At 48.1% G+C, this 15,585-nt stretch overlaps 2 protein-coding genes across 2 annotated transcripts in view; both read right to left on the bottom strand.

Moving 5' to 3' along the window:
• SYT17 (synaptotagmin 17) overlaps nucleotides 1-3,135 on the bottom strand; it is a 93,373-nt gene extending 90,238 nt beyond the window's left edge. The window contains exon 1 of the mRNA XM_050775015.1: nucleotides 2,744-3,135. Coding sequence (XP_050630972.1) covers nucleotides 2,744-2,758 — 15 coding nt within the window. The 5' untranslated portion in view covers nucleotides 2,759-3,135. The remainder of the gene's footprint in view (nucleotides 1-2,743) is intronic.
• IQCK (IQ motif containing K) overlaps nucleotides 1-15,585 on the bottom strand; it is a 959,718-nt gene that overhangs the window by 680,357 nt on the left and 263,776 nt on the right. The window lies entirely within an intron of this gene.

The following is a 15,585-nucleotide window of genomic DNA, read 5'->3' on the forward strand; positions in this document are numbered from 1 at the left end:
GAAGCAGAGGTTGCAGTGAGCCAAGATCACACCACTGCACTCCAGCCTGGGCAACAGAGTTATTTAGACTCTGTCTAAAATAATCGTCATCACCATCATCATCATCATAGTACAGGTGGTACGTGGCTTGTGAAAAAATCAAAATCCTCGAAGTGGTAAGGGAATAACAACAGCTTGGGAAATACTCAAAGGCACTTATCACAAAATCTCTAAAGCCAAAACTCAAACCATACACAGAAGAAGACCCAAAGGTGCTGAGGGGCCATGCAACGAGCTGAGTCAAGAAGTACTACAGTCCTAGTCTCACCATTGACTGATCACGTGACTCGCACAAGTCAGGGGGCCTCTCTGAGCCTCGGTTTCCTCTTCTTTAGTGGAAAGGCTACTCTATACGTCAAAGGGGTGCTGTTAGGGTGGGACAGGACACTGACTCTGCAAATACTTGCGTGCGGTCCAGTTGAAAATTAAAATGCACCCTTTCTGTGATGATAATTGGGTGATTGTCAAGACATAGTGGTACCCAGCAGGCACCAGGTATTGTCCCGGCAGGTACAGCAGGGCACAAAACAGCAAAATATACTCTCATAGGGCTTACATGAAAAAGTGCTTTAGAATGTTTAGGATAAAGTGATACTTTTTCATGATAATCCATGACCATTTTCGGAATATGGGGAAGCATTTCCTAGACATGTGGTGGTCAAAAGAGGCCATTTATGAAACCAAAGTGAACAGAGACAAGGCCACCTCATGCCCCTGCTGAAAAACAGCCTTCCCAGCCTTCTCAAAGCCCAGGTGCAAGATGAGTGTCAAGGAACCGAGAGAAACCAAAGAAGATGAAAGAGGTACCCTGACGTTCCCAGGCATGCGGTCTTTCTGGCATTGGGTCTCCTGGGTTCCCATGTTTGACACTGATGGAAGAGAACCAATTCATATCAGAAAGAAAGAGGAAGAAAGAAAACCCATGCATTCTAAACAGAGGTTGGCAAACTAAGCTTCGCAGATCAAAACCAGCCCCGCAGCCTGTTTTGCTACAGCCCTTGAGCAAAGAATGATTTGTACAAGTTTAAAAGGTTGGGGGAAAAAAAAAAAAAAAAAAGATGACTGCCTCTTGACTCGTGCAAAGTATACAAAATTCAAATGTTGGTGCCTGCAAATAAAGTTTTATTGGAACACAGCCACACCCACTCATTTACTACTGTCTATAGCAGTTTTGGTGCTATAGTCAGAGTGGAATAGTTGTGACAGAGACCATGTGAGCCTCCAAGAGAAAAAAAGTACTATCTGGCACTTCACAGGACAAAAAAAGTTTAACACCTTGTTCTAGAAGGAAAACCAACATCTCTGCTCATTGTCATATGAGATGCTTAACATATCTCGCACCGACCCCCCTTGAGATCCCACCTTGACCCCTAAGCAGCTGTGTGGCCTTGGGCAAGTCACTTAATTTCTCTCTGCTGAAGGCGGCCATTAAGAACCCCAGGAGCCAGTAAATATGTTCATTTCTCACTAAATTGCGCACTCAGAGGGGCAGGAACTGCGCTGTTTTCATCACTGCATCCCCAGTGCCAGCACTTAGTAGGCGGTCGCCCAAGTGTGTGTTGGGTGACTATTGAATAGCCCCTGGACAACATTCAGCACACAGTGGGTGGACAGTAATGTGACCTTCAATGAACTTGAAAAGAGAAACTGGCGATTCCACGAAAGGGAAGCCAATCCGGGGAATCGAAGGCAGGAGACGAATGGAAGAGGCTCCGCCAGGTGACACAGCACAGAGTTCCCGACAGGCTGAAGCGTCTGAGGACACTATGAGGGGATACGTGAGCCAGAGGGGAATGGGAGGACCAGCAGCACCCCCAGCTGTGGCTGAGGGGACAAGATGTGAGCCAAGATGCACCCTGGACGTGGAAGTCTGTAAGCTTCTCTGCCCAGCTCAGAGGAGCCAGCACCAGAAGCAAGCAACTCAACGGGTCTCACTGCGCGTCTGCCTGCTTGACCTTGGCGCTGACCTGCGGTCACTTCCCTTCTTGCAGAGGAGAAAGGTCTTTTCATCAAGAAGCCCGGCCCACCCCTCCGCCCCCTCTCCCCAAAAAAGGCTGCTTAGAAATTATTTCAGAATTAATTCAGACCAAGGATTCTTGGGGGACATTTCTTCAAGGTGAAGAGGGTCCACATCTCCCAGATCCCAATGCAGCGGACTAAAGTAACAGCCTCCTTTTTCTCCACCAGCGCGCCTCTGGCCTCCGGGTGTCCCCCACCCCTCAGCACCCAGTGCCCGGGAGAGACGACGTCCTTGTCCCTCCTGGTCGGAACAGCTGCCTCAGGCTCGGTCTGCCGGCCAATTAGCCGGAGCCGTCACCACGGCAACGGCAGCTGACGGGCCGGGCTGCTGGCTCGCCCCGGGCAGCCCTCCCCACGGCCCCTCCCCTGGGGTGGGGTGCCAAGGAGAGGGAGGGGCGGGGGGGGAAGAAAAGTCCGCCCCACCCCCCATTCCCTCCCCAAGAGGCAAGGGTGCGCTTTGCAGAGTCCACATAGGACCCTCCATCCCGGGGTTTGGGGGTCCCCAGTCTCTCCTCCCGGGACGCACCCCTGTTGCTGCAAGGGTTGCCCGCGCACGGGCATCCTTTTTCTCGAAGCAAGTTTGTGGGAGCTTAGCCGTGGGCCCTCCCTTCCGCGCGCTCCCAGCCGGAGGGGGCGCAGCACCCCCTACCCGCACCCCGGACCTTGCCCCCAGCCTCAGCCCTACCTGGATGTACGCCATTTTCGCCCGCGCGCACTCACTCCGGCCCGGGCATGGCGCCGCCACGGCCACTTTGCCCTCGCCAACAGCGGAGGGGGAAGAAAGCAAAGGGGGAAAGGAAGAAAAAAGCAGCCGGTGGCCCCAGACGTGACTGGAGTGGCTGATGAGCGGCGCCCGCCCCGTCCTTGCCTTTCCCTGCGTTCCGGCTCTCGGAATCGGGGCCGCCTCCCCTGTTCGGAGAGATGGGTTGCCCAGGGCCCCCGCCTCGGTCTCCCTCGCTGTCCCGTGCTCCCCCCCGAGGCGCTCCCCAGGCTGGAATAAGGCCCGGGCGCCTGGGCAAGGAGCCCGGGGCAGCCGCGGGGACTGCAGCGACCCCAGCGCAGGCGGGGCCGGAGACGCTGGGGCCCGAGCGCGCGGGAGGCGGGGGAGGGGATGGGGATGGAGAAGGGGGTGGGAGGGGGCGGTACACAGGTCAGCCCATCCTGCTGGAAAGGGGGCTGGCACCTACCGAAAGCAGGGCCCCCGGGGCAGCCGTGGAGCGGAGGGGACACAGTGCAGCCTGCCATGAAGTCTGCAGCAGGGAAGGTCCTCCCTATCCAGCCCTCTCCCCAAACTGGGTTGGAAAAACTTTATTCCCGCCCCACCCGACGCGCCTAGCACGGTTGCGGTGAGGATCGCAGAGGCTGCTTGGATGGGAGCCTCAAGTTAAGGTGGGCATAGGGCGTCCCAAACGGAGGTGCTGTGTCCAGGGCTTCAGGGGGCGCGCGGAGAGAGCGGAGCGCCCCTTTACTCTAAACCTGCCGGAGTTGCGCCCTGGACGCAACAGGTCTAGTGCAGGGCGGCCCGGCAGCGCCACCCAGCGTCGTGCCCGGCCTCGTGTGCTCCTCTGCCCACCGGCTGCCGGCCGCCAGTGAGCGTGCGCCCCGGGGCGTGTCCACCGCTGCCCTCCTGCCTGACCTCGTGGCTGGGGCGCCCTGGACCCACAGGCCTCCATCAAACCTCCCAGTCCAAGGCCTCTGGCTCTCCACTCAGAGATTCGAGGTGGAACATTGCCCTCCTCTGGATTTATTATTTTATTTTATTTTATTTTATTTTATTTTAGACACAGAGTGTCACTCTGTCACACAGGCTGTAGTGCGGTGTGGGGTAATCTTGGCTCGCTGCAACCTGCGCCTCCCAGGTTCAAGGAATTCTCGTGCCTCAGCCTCCCGAGTAGCTGGGACTACAGGCGCCCGCCACCAAGCCCGCTAGATTTTGTATTTTTCGTAGAGAAAGGGTTTCACCATATGGGCCAGCCTGGCCTCGAACTCCTGGCCTCAAGTGATCTGCCTGCCTCGGCCTGTCAAAATGCTGGGATTACGGGCGTGAGCCACTGTGCGGGCCGGATTTCTTTTTAATATGCCCAGTCATCTCCTGTTGCTGGGCAGCAGCTTATCAGCCTGTTAATTTTAACCTCCCAGTGCCTCTTTTTCCTCAGTAAAAACAGGAGAAAATCTCCACCCTGCCTATCCTCCAGGGCTGTTTTGTGGGAATAAATGAGAAAATGAATATGGAAGTAACAAACAAAAGATGGATATTCAGATGCATATATTTTTTGTCTAAAAATCTAGCAGGCCTATACATTTTTTAGTATGATATATTTAGTTTGTAGCATATAGCACTTAACGCATATTGAGTGCTTATGATTCTGCAGGCATACACGCCTCAACACTTCACAAGCATTATTTCATTTCAACCTGCAGTACCTTGATCAGTCCTATCAGCTAGCACTCTGTCCAGCCAGAGTAGGCACTGAATAATTGTTTTTGTTGCCCTTATTCACTCTGCTTCCTGAGGGAGGTGCTATGATTATCTCCAATTTATGAGGGACTGGAGTCCGGAGAGGTAAAGCCTCTACGAAGGCCTGACAGCTGGTAGCCTGGGGCACTGGCCTTTGAACCTACAAGTCCAGGAATGAACCCAAGGTGGCCACTCCTAATCACTTTGTGGTATTTATCCACAATCTTTCTCCAGCACTGATGGCAGGGCATGCCAGGTGGGGGGTGGGCCTCTCAGAGGAGGATGCCTATTGGGACGGGTGCTCCTTGGGGGCACTTGAGGGAGCTGGAGGAATTTGCTAGGTGTTCCCATAAGTAAAAATAATTAACCCTTTTTCACCTGAGGTCAGGAGTTTGAGACCAGCCTGGCCAACGTGGTGAAACCCCGTCTCTACTAAAAATACAAAAATTAGCCAGGCATGGTGGCAGGCACCTGTAATCCCAACTACTCCGGAGGCTGAGGCTAGGAGAATCGCTTGAACCTGGGAGGCAGTGGTTGCAGTGAGCTGAGATTGTGCCACTGCACTCCAGCCTGGGTGACAGAGTGAGACACCATCTCAAAACAAACAAACAAACAAACAAAGTTAACCCTTTTTGAGGTCTGTGTACCAGGCACTGTTTCCAGCCCTTTACACGAATTTCAATCTTTTAATTTTCTGATTACCATGAGGTAGGCACTAGTACTATCCCACTCTTTAGGTGAGAAAAAAAGAGGCATGAAGAGGTGAAGTTGGCCAGGCGTGATGGCTCATGCCTGTAATCCCAGCACTTTGGGAAGCCAAAGTGGGTGGATCACTTGAGGCCAGGAGTTCAAGACCAGCCTGGCAACATGGTAAAACCCTACAAAAATTTTCTCTACAAAATATAAAAATTAGCCCGGCATTGGTGGCTCACACCTGTAGTCCCAGCTACTTGGGAGACTGAGGCTGAAGAATCACTTGAGCCCAGGAGATTGAGGCTATAGTAACCTGAGATCACACCACTGCACTCCAGCCTGGGTGACACAGTAAGACCCCATCTCAAAAAAAAAAAAAAAAAAAAAATGAAGTCATTTGCCCAAGGTGTATCATGCCAGACCACTGTTAACTCCTATAGGAATGGTACCATGTCCAAGAGGCCAAAAAGAGACCTAGGTACAGTGAACGAGACCTAGGGTTTACTGGGGAAACTTACATACAGGGACAATCCGGTGGCAGCTGGCTGGACAGGAGAACCTCTATTGTTTACATAAAAAGCATGCAGTTTTTGTAGCGTTTTCACTTAACACCTTTCACCTAGCAACTTCCTTTTGGCCCTTTAACCCAAAACAAAGGGCCTCAATTGTTTATATAAAAAGCATGTTTATATAAAAAGCATGGAGTTTATATAGCATTTTCGCTTAGCACCCTCTATCTAAGCAACTTCCTTTTGACCCTTTAACCAAGGGTTTTGCCTCTTTAACCCAAAACAAAGGGCCTCAATTGCCTGTACAGCCTGCATTCCAAGGGACAGGCAGGAGACCCAGACATCCTTCATAGATAAGGAGTGAATCTCCAGGTTGGCCACTCCCGGATTCCTTAGCTCTGAACTGTGAATACACATTCTTCTTAGACCATAGTGTCGTTTGCAGAGTAAGCTAAGTTCAATTATTGCCGTCAGATGTGTCTGCCCTGCAGGGTGCGTATGGCTTCCAGGAGCTGGGATTCAAACCTAAACTTGAATCCTTTCCCTAGCCCCTGCACTATGCTGCCTAATAATGCCTGGTCTTGGAGGAGGGGGATGACCCCGTCCCCAGAATTTTTTAGTACCTTAATCCCTTATGACCTGAAACTGTCCGAGGATACTAAGTACCTCTCCAGCAAAAGAAGAGGTTATTTAAAATGTGGATAATAGAACCTGCCTCTGGTACTATGAAAGGCTTTAAATGTGTGCAAAGCACTTGGCAAAATAGGTGTTTGATAAATGCTTGTTGAATGAGCAAATGGATTGCAGCAACAGCTAACATGGACACTTTCAACTCTCAGCCAAGTGGTTATTATGATTGAATGCTAAGCCCTTCATATTCGTTTTTGTTTCATCCCTACTGGATCCTTACAAGGTGGGTACTGTCATGGTCCCCAGTTTACAGGTGAGGAAACTGAAGTCCTGAGATGAGAAGCAAAGTGAGTTGCCCAAGAGAAACAGGTGACAAGAGACAGGGACAGGATACAAATGCAGATCTGGTTAGCAATAAAGGCTCAACTCATCATGGCTGCACCATTATCAGATGAAAGAATGGACGATCAGTTTAAGTCCTTCATCAGGGGAGTGTCAGATGAGTTCCAGGATCCCACTGCTTTGCAAGCCTCTCCCTGCCTTTCACGGGGACCTGAAGTCCAGCTTTTCAATGTAACTTGGACTCAGATCAAGGCTGTGCCTGCAAAGCTGGCACCTTTACAGGTCTCGATGGAGAAGGCCCCAATCTAGGAGGTAGACAAATGCATGGAATTATATGTGACCTGTGGTGTGATAAAGGGAGTCTCAGGGGACTGTGGGGTTACAGGTGAGAGACCCCAACCTAGTGTGATGAAGGATCGCAGAAGGTTTCCCGGAGAGGCTGACATTAAACTGAGTTCCAAAGAACCAAAGATGGGGAGTGGTGCTTATTTGGGAGGTCCATGAACTTAGAAAGGAAAAAAGTTACGTCGCCATTGTCACCAACCTCCTTCTGAAATTTAGTGTTTCCTTCCATTATGAATGCAGGCAACAAACCAACACAAGCTTAGCACTTACTCAGGACTTTGTCACCAACAATGATCATGTGTAGTCTATCTCATTACACTTGCGGTTGTTGCAAATGACTTGAAATTTCATTTATGTTCTTTACTGCTTGAAAATTACAAATAGTTATTAGGCCCACCTCTAAATCAGTCTATTTAATGTGTTAACAAAGAAGCAAAGACATGACCATATTTAAATTTGTTTAAATATTTTGATAACTGTATATCAGTGTTCATTATAATTTCATTATCAATCTATGTATTCTATTCTATGATTCTAAAAACATTATTCTGAAGGGCTCCATAGGCTTTGGTGGATGGCCAGGGTTTCATGACACAGAAAGTAATAAGAAAGCCCTGAAGGTAGCCTCTGCATTAGCTTAGAGGTGAGAAAGGGAACTGGGGAGAGGCAGGTGGCAGGTGTGGCTCCACAGGTAGTGGATGCCAGATGTCAGGTGGCCTCCTAAGTTACCCCATGGAAAAGCAGAGAGGATTGTGATCAGAAAGATTTTGGCAGGGCTGTGTGCATGTCTATCTGTCTGTCTACCTGGCTGTCTTTGGACATGGAACAGACAAGCCTGGAGGCAGAGAGGCCAGCGAGGAGATGTTGCAACAATCTAGGTGAGAAATGATGCAAGTCTGAACCAAGATAATGGCAGTGAGCCAATGGCAGTACCAGAGTGAGAGGTGATGAGGTCATGGAAGGCAAGGAAGGCTAGAGAGATGCAGGTGTGCTGCAGGAGGAGGAGGGGTTTGTGTCTGAATATGCTGAGTCTCAGATATGTATTATCTAGGGTTCCTGGAAGAAGTCCAATTCAATTCAACTTGGGCAGAAAAGAATTTATGGGCTCATTAACTGGAAAGTCAAACGGCAAATCCTGTGGGCATGGTTGGAAATAGGGATGCAACTGAAGTCATAAGAGCTTGCTCTCTCTCTAAATATAAGTCCCACCTCTTTACAGCATCTCTCTGAAAATCAGGGTTTGTTTTTTTTCTTCCTAGAGTAGGTTTGCTTTACATGGCAGGAAAATGGCCACTAGTGATCTTAAGTTTATATTCTTACAGTTTATGCTCCAAAAAGAAAAGACTGTTTTGTTTTGTTTTGGTTTTGGTTTTGGTTTTGGTTTTTTTTGAGACAGAGTCTTGCTCTGTTGCCCAGGCTGGAGTGCAGTGGCACAATCTCAGCTCACTGCAACCTCCACCTCCAAGGTTCAAGCAATTCTCCTGCCTTCACCCCCCAAGTAGCTGGGATTACAGGCGTGCACCAACATGCCTGGCTAATTTTTGTATTTTCAGTACAAACGAGGTTTCACCATGTTGGGCAGGCAGGTCTCGAACTCCTGACCTCAGGTGATCTTCCCAGAGACTTTTTTTTTTTTTTTTGAGACAGGGTCTCACTCTGTTGCCCAGGCTAGAGTGCAGTGATGCAATCATGGCTCACTGCCCCCTCCAACTCCTGGGCTCAGGCAATCCTCCCACCTCAGCCTCCCAGGTAGCTGGGATTATAGGTGCATGCCACCACACCTGGCTGATTTAAAATTTTTATTTTGTAGTCATGGAGTCTCGCTATGTTGCTCAGGCTGGTCTCAAACCCCTGGCCTCAAGCAATCCTTCCACCTTAGCCTCCCAAAGCACTGGGATCACAGGCAAGAACCACTGTGCCCGGCAAGAAAAGAGATTTTTATACCAAATCTAATGGAAAACTTCTGGCCATACTTCTCATGCCTACTGTTGTCCAGAGGACCCTGTACTCTGCTTCAGTCAGCCTGGACTAAGTGACCAGGTGACGAGGGATATGTGAGCCCCATGAGCTGTGATCTCACAAGGGCTGCAGAGAGGGAAGGAGTTGGTTCTCTAAGAACAGCTGCTGGGAGACAAAAAGAAAAAACAAAAAACCAAAAAACATGGCCACGATAAGGTCACATTGGAGCACTCAGGCGGAGATGGGCAATGGGCAGATGAGATGGTTCTGGAATTCAGCCCCTCTTAACACAGAATGACATTCAGAGCTGATGAACAGGGAATGAGGCTTCAGTCACTTCCTGAAGGCACCCAGGGGCTCATTTTTATCTCCAGCTTCTAAAAAGAACCAGGCCTTTCACCTTCTTCCCTTGAACACCCACCCACCCAGTCCTGGATGGCAGACACATGCACATAATAATGGTCTTCTCTTCAGGATCCTTAGATAGGTAGTTAGAGGTGCCAAAGCAAACTACGGTCCTGAAAATACCTACTATAATTAAAAAGCACCAGAACTGCAAAAGCAGCCCCCGGCATCCATATGAACAACACAGATTCTGGTTAGGTGACTTTCTATTTCTGCCATACAGGCCGATGGCACTTGTCTCCTAAGTCAGTTTTAATTACACAGCTTCTCAAACATGCTATTCAGATCCTATTTTAGCTATACCTGTAACCCTGGGCAGTGTTTTTGAATGCTAGGGAAGTAAGAGGGCCCCAGGCTAATTAAATAGCTTAGTCTGAAATAGGAATGGCAACCTCTTGTTAACTATGATCCCAAGAGCAGACATAACCAAGTAACCCCACGTGGAAGTCAGACTCCTTTCATCTTCATCCTCCTCATGGGCTGTGTGGTTTGACAGCAAGAGATCTGACTTGGGCCAGGCATGGTGGCTCATGCCTGTAATCCCAGCACTTTGGGAGGCTGAGGTAGGCGGATCACGAGGTTAGGAGATCGAGACCATCCTGGCTAACATGGTAAAACCCCATCTCTACCAAAATACAAAACATTAGCCGGGTGAGGTGGTGCGCACTTGTAGTCCTAGCTACTCAGGAGGCTGAAGCAGGGGAATCACTTGAACCTGGGAGGTGGAGGTTGCAGTGAGCCAAGATTGCACCGCTGCACTCTAGCCTGGTGACAGAGCAAGATGCTGTCTCAACAACAACAACAAAGAAGAGATCTGACTTCTAGTCCAGCCTTGCTTACGTGATAGCTGTGTGACCTCAAGTAAGTCACTTCACCTCTGCGAGCCTCAGTTTTCCTCATCTGCAGAATGGGTATACTCCCCTGCCAGCCTGGTGAGAGATAAAGCAAAGGAGAAAAATATACTTGAAACACTAACATGTAGTTCATGAGTAGTAGTTCTCTGTTTCTTCCGCTTAAAAGCGTAAGTTTATTTTTATTTATTTTCATTTTCTTTTCTTTTCAAGACAGGGTCTCACTCTGTTACCCAGGCTGGAGCACAGTGGTACAATCACAACTCACTATAGCCTTGATTTCCAGGGCTCAAGTGATCCTCCCATATCAGCCTCTCAAGTAGCTCAGACTACAAGCACACGCCACCATGCCTGGCTAATTTTTAAATTTTTTTTGCAGAGATGAGGTCTTGCTATGTTGCCCAGGCTGGTCTCAAACTCCTGGGCTCAAGCGATTCTCCTGCCTCACTCTCCCAAAGTGTTGGTATTACAGGCATAAGCCGATATACCTGGCCCCCTCTTTTTTTTTTATTTTATAGTTGGAAGAGAAGATCGAGTGTTAGGGAGGAAGAAGAGATAGCATGGAAGTTAAAATCCTGGACTTTGGACTCAGCCTGCCACTTACTAGCTGTGTGACCTTGGACATGCTTCTCTGTGTGGCTCAGCTTCCTCCTCAGTGAACAGGATACTAACAGCCACCATTTAGCGGAAGTGAGGATTTAGTGGGCCAATCTAGATTTATCCCTCAGCACAGCACCTGCCACCATTTATTTACTCAATAAATGCTAGCTAGTACTATTTTTTATTTTTAACATAAACACATCACACAGACAGGTTATATTATTACTAGGTGCTAGGTGTACTAGGTGCTTTATTTACTCTGAACAATTTTCTTTTTTTGTTCGTGGCTCACACCTGTAATTCCAGCACTTTGGGAAGCTGAGGCAGATAGATCACTTGAGCTCAGAAGTTCAAGACCGGCCTGAGCAACATAATGAAATTCCGTCTCTACAAAAAACACAAAATTAGCCGGGTGTGGTGGTGTGCACCTGTTTGCCCAGCAACTTGGGAGGCTGAGGTGGGAGGATTGCTTGAGCCTGGGAGATTGAGGCTGCAGTGAGCCGAGATTGCGCCACTGCACTCCAGCTTGGGTAACAGAGTGAGACCCTGTCAAAAAAAAAAGAAAAGAAAAGAAAAGGTTGAGAAAACAGAACAATACATCAGACAGGAGGACAGGCATTCATCAAACTTGACTGTGCACAGAAAGTAGGGAGCTACGCTGTATCCTGAAACCCCTTATTTTCAGACTCCTCACCCAGAGATTGTGATGCAGTAGAGTTAGAAGTGAGGTTTGGGGATTTGCATTTCCTGATGAGCTTCCCTAGAGATGATGATGCAGGTGGTCTAAACTTTGACCTTGACCTTAGCATGCTGGGACATCCTTTTGGTGATGTTCACACACTTCCTACCTAGGACGATGCCCACCACCAGCCAGGCTGCACCCCTGGCCCCCTATCCCAAGGGATGTTCCATTGGCTCAAACAGGTCAGGATGGGAGATTGCACAGAGCGGGAGGATGCGCCTTATGGTGCCCATAAAGCCCTGAAGATGTTTGACTTACCCGTGACGCTTGACCTCCAGCCGGTCCCTGCCTCCTACCAGACATCTCTTCATCTTGCATGCTGTCTGCTGATACCACTCCTAAGGATCTTGCTTAGGGGAAGGAGTCTGATGGTCTCGCCTTTGAAACCCCCTGAAGCCCCTGCCCCATCCTACCTCCAGCCTCCACAGTGGTTCAAGAATTTCCACTACAGATGTTCCTGTCTGAGGCTGGTAGCTACAGTCAGCCAAACCCTCTCCACCCCATGATTCAGAAAAGGGTAGCTAATTATGTAATCTTCAAGAAGGAAAATGTGAGGGCGACTTAATAATGGGCTGCAAACATGTGAAGCGTTATTAGCAGGAAGCTGGTGACCACCTGTTCCCTCTCTCTGCCACTGCTAGGAAGAACAGAGGTAGGATTTACCTGCACAAATCAAAGAGAGCTTTCAGGGTAGGCATAAGCGTTGGTAGCACTGATGTGGTTACAAGAGGCGGCATATCAAATCCACTATCCTGGGACTTATGGAAAGGGAAGAAGCATTGGATTTGATGTGGTGTCTCCGTTAGAGGCAGGGAGGAGGGCGCGAGGCTGTGAGCAACTTTGAGACAGGGATTTTGTCTTGCTCAGCCCAGATCCCTGGCACCTGGCACTCTGTAGACCAGTGGTTCTCAAAGCATGGTCCCTGGACCAGCAGCATCGGCATCGCCTGGGACCTTGCCAGAAATGCAGAATCCCAGGTCCTTCCTATACAGACTGAATCAGAGCCTCTAGGCGCCAAGAAATCCTCCAGGTGATTCTAATGCTGGCTGAAGTGTGAGAACCATGAAGCTTTCAAATTTACTGTGCGTTTCACTCAGGGAATCTTGTGAAAGAGTCAATAAGTCTGGATCATGGCCTGAGATTCTGCATTTTTTAAAACTTTTTTTTTTTTTTAATTTAGGCTCGAGTGTACATGTGCAGTTTTGTTACATGGGTATATTGTGTGATACTGATATTTGGGCTTATAATGATCCCGTTGCCCAGATAGTGAACACAAAACCCAACAGGTTGTTTTTCAACCCTTGCCCCCCTTCCTTCTCCTCCCTTTTGGGGTCACCAGTGCTTGTTGTTCCCATATTTATGTCCATGTGTACCCCATGTTTAGCTTCCACTTATAAGTAAGAACATTCTGTGTTTGGTTTTCTGTTTCTGCATTAATTCGCTTAGGATAATGGCCCCCAACTGCATCCCTATTGCCGCAGAGGATGTTATTTTATTCTTTTTGTGGTTGCATAGTATTCTCTGGTGTATATGTACCACATTTTCTTTTTCAATCCACCATTGATGGGCACTTGAGTTGATTCCCTGTCTTTGCTACTGTAAATAGCGCTGCAATGAACATACGAGTGCCTTTTCGGTAGAATGATTTATTTTCCTTTGGGTATATATACCCAGCAATGGGATTGCTAGGAGTTTCTGCATTGCTTACAAGCTGTACATGATGCTGATGCTGCTAGTCCACAGACCACAGATTGAGTAGCAAGGATCTAGAATAGATGCTTTTACCCCTGCACACACCTGAGGGCTCAGCCCACTGCCACAGGGAACATGAAAAGGACCAGAAGGCAGATAGACCCTGTCCCAAGGCAGGTGGGATACAGTTGAAATAATATGGAGTCACAGAGACCTCAGTTCAAATAGGGACTATGTTGCTCACCAGTTTTCTGTGCCTCTGTTTCTTCATCAGTAAATGGGCATGTAATCTGCTTTCCTGGGACGTATGACATTCCAGGTGGTTGGAGATGCAGATGAAATGAAGGAGATGGAAGCTCCTGGCATAGTGTCTAGCATGTGGTACCCACTCTGCCATATAGTTCCCCTTCCTCTGAATGATCAGGTCTCATGTGATGATCTGGGGCCTGTCATGATTGAGGGCACCCATTAGTCATGCCAACACCAACATCAACAAGGTGTTCTCTCTTTCTCTCCTTCTGCTTTGACCAACTGTCTACCTTTTAGAGCCTTGTAATCTAGTAGAAAATGCAAGGTCCATCTTCCTTTCTCCTATGGAAATAGAGTTATGGCTGGGCATGTAGCTGCCCAGCTAGAATCTACGTGATTTACTGATGTATCTGAGTTTCTGATGGATCTGGACTCAGGAGCTCAAACCATGAAGCTGGTTCTCTGCCTTTCCACTTCTCATTTTTCCTTCGACCTATCTACACAAATCTCCAAAATGTGTTCCCAGCCCGGATGGGAACTCTGAACTCCAGGACACCATATATAACCTGCCGCTTCTTCTCCAACAGCATGTTTAAGAAACGAGGTTTTCAAATTATGGTTAAACACAGTTTCCCACCTGTTTTTGTAAATACGGTTTTATTGGAACACAAGTTTTCTATGGGAGTTTTCATGCAGCAGTGTCAGGGTTGAGTTGTTGTGACAGAGACTGTATGGCTTGCAAAGCCCAAAATATTTGCTATCTGGCCCTTTACAGGAAAAAAAAAATCCAACCCCTATCTAAGAAGTATAACAAGTTTTGTATTCCAAGACCAAATTTCTGACCTGTTCCTTAATCACCTAAACCTGCTTCTTCCTCTGTCTTCCCTCTCCAAGTTGCTCAAGTCAGAACCCTTGGAGCCATCCTTGAGATATAGATATAAAAATATAGATACAGATTCTCTTGTACCTTACACCCAATCAGAAAAACCCTGTTAAATCTTGTCCTCTTTACATTTCAAATATACCCAGAATCTGACAATTTATCATCATTTCCCATGAGGTCCCATGAGAGATGTTGAGGTCCCATAATCTCTCCCCTGGATTATTTCAGTAACTTCCTAACTGGACTCTCTATTTTCTCCATCACCAACTCCTACCTGATACTCTATTCTCAACCAGAAGCCCACATGAGCTGTAGAAATATAAGTCATACTATGTTATTCCTCTACTCAAAGCCCTCCAGTAAATTTCCATCTCAGCTAAAGTAAAAGTCAAAAAGATTCCACATAACCTGGCCCTCCATCATCTACCTCTTTGTTCTCATGTTTACTACCATCCCCTCATTCCATTCCAGCCACACCAGCCTCCTTGCTGTTCCTTGAGCACCAGATAAGCTCCCAGCCCTGGGCCTCTGCACTTGAACTTTCTGCCTGTTTCACTCACCCCTCTGAAATCCTCCATGGCTTACTCCTTCATCTCTATGACAGGCAGCTTCTAAGATGGCCCACAGTGATCCTCCTCCTGGTATTAACACCCCTGTGTAATCTCCTCCCATTGAGTGTGGGCAGGACCTATCACGGGTGATGGATGTCACTTCTGTGATTAGGCTACATGAGGCGGTAATTTCTGTCTTGGCAGCAGATTGCCTCCCTTGCTGTCTTTGGGGAAGCAAGTTGGTATTTTGGAGACACCTACATGGCAAAGAAATGAGGGTGTCTAGCTAGGAACTGAGATCCTCATTCCAACAGACCTAGAAGAACTGAAATTCTGTAAACTACCACGTGAGTGTGGGAGCTGATCCTTCCCTCATTGAGCCTTCAGATAAGAACACAGCCCTGCCAGCACCTTGATTAAAGACTTGTGAGAGATCCTAAAGTAGAAAATCTAGCTAAGCTATGCCCAACTCCTGGACCACAGAAACTGTAAGTTAATAAATATCTGTTCTTTTAGGCAGTTAAATGTAGAGTAATTTGTTAAACAGCGTTAAATAATACTTCACCTTCTCAGTCTGATCTTCTTTGACGTTTCTCTTTAAAATAGCAATGTTTATTC

The sequence above is a fragment of the Macaca thibetana genome, chromosome 20 (assembly GCF_024542745.1).
Source record: "Macaca thibetana thibetana isolate TM-01 chromosome 20, ASM2454274v1, whole genome shotgun sequence".
Classification (NCBI taxonomy): domain Eukaryota; kingdom Metazoa; phylum Chordata; class Mammalia; order Primates; family Cercopithecidae; genus Macaca; species Macaca thibetana.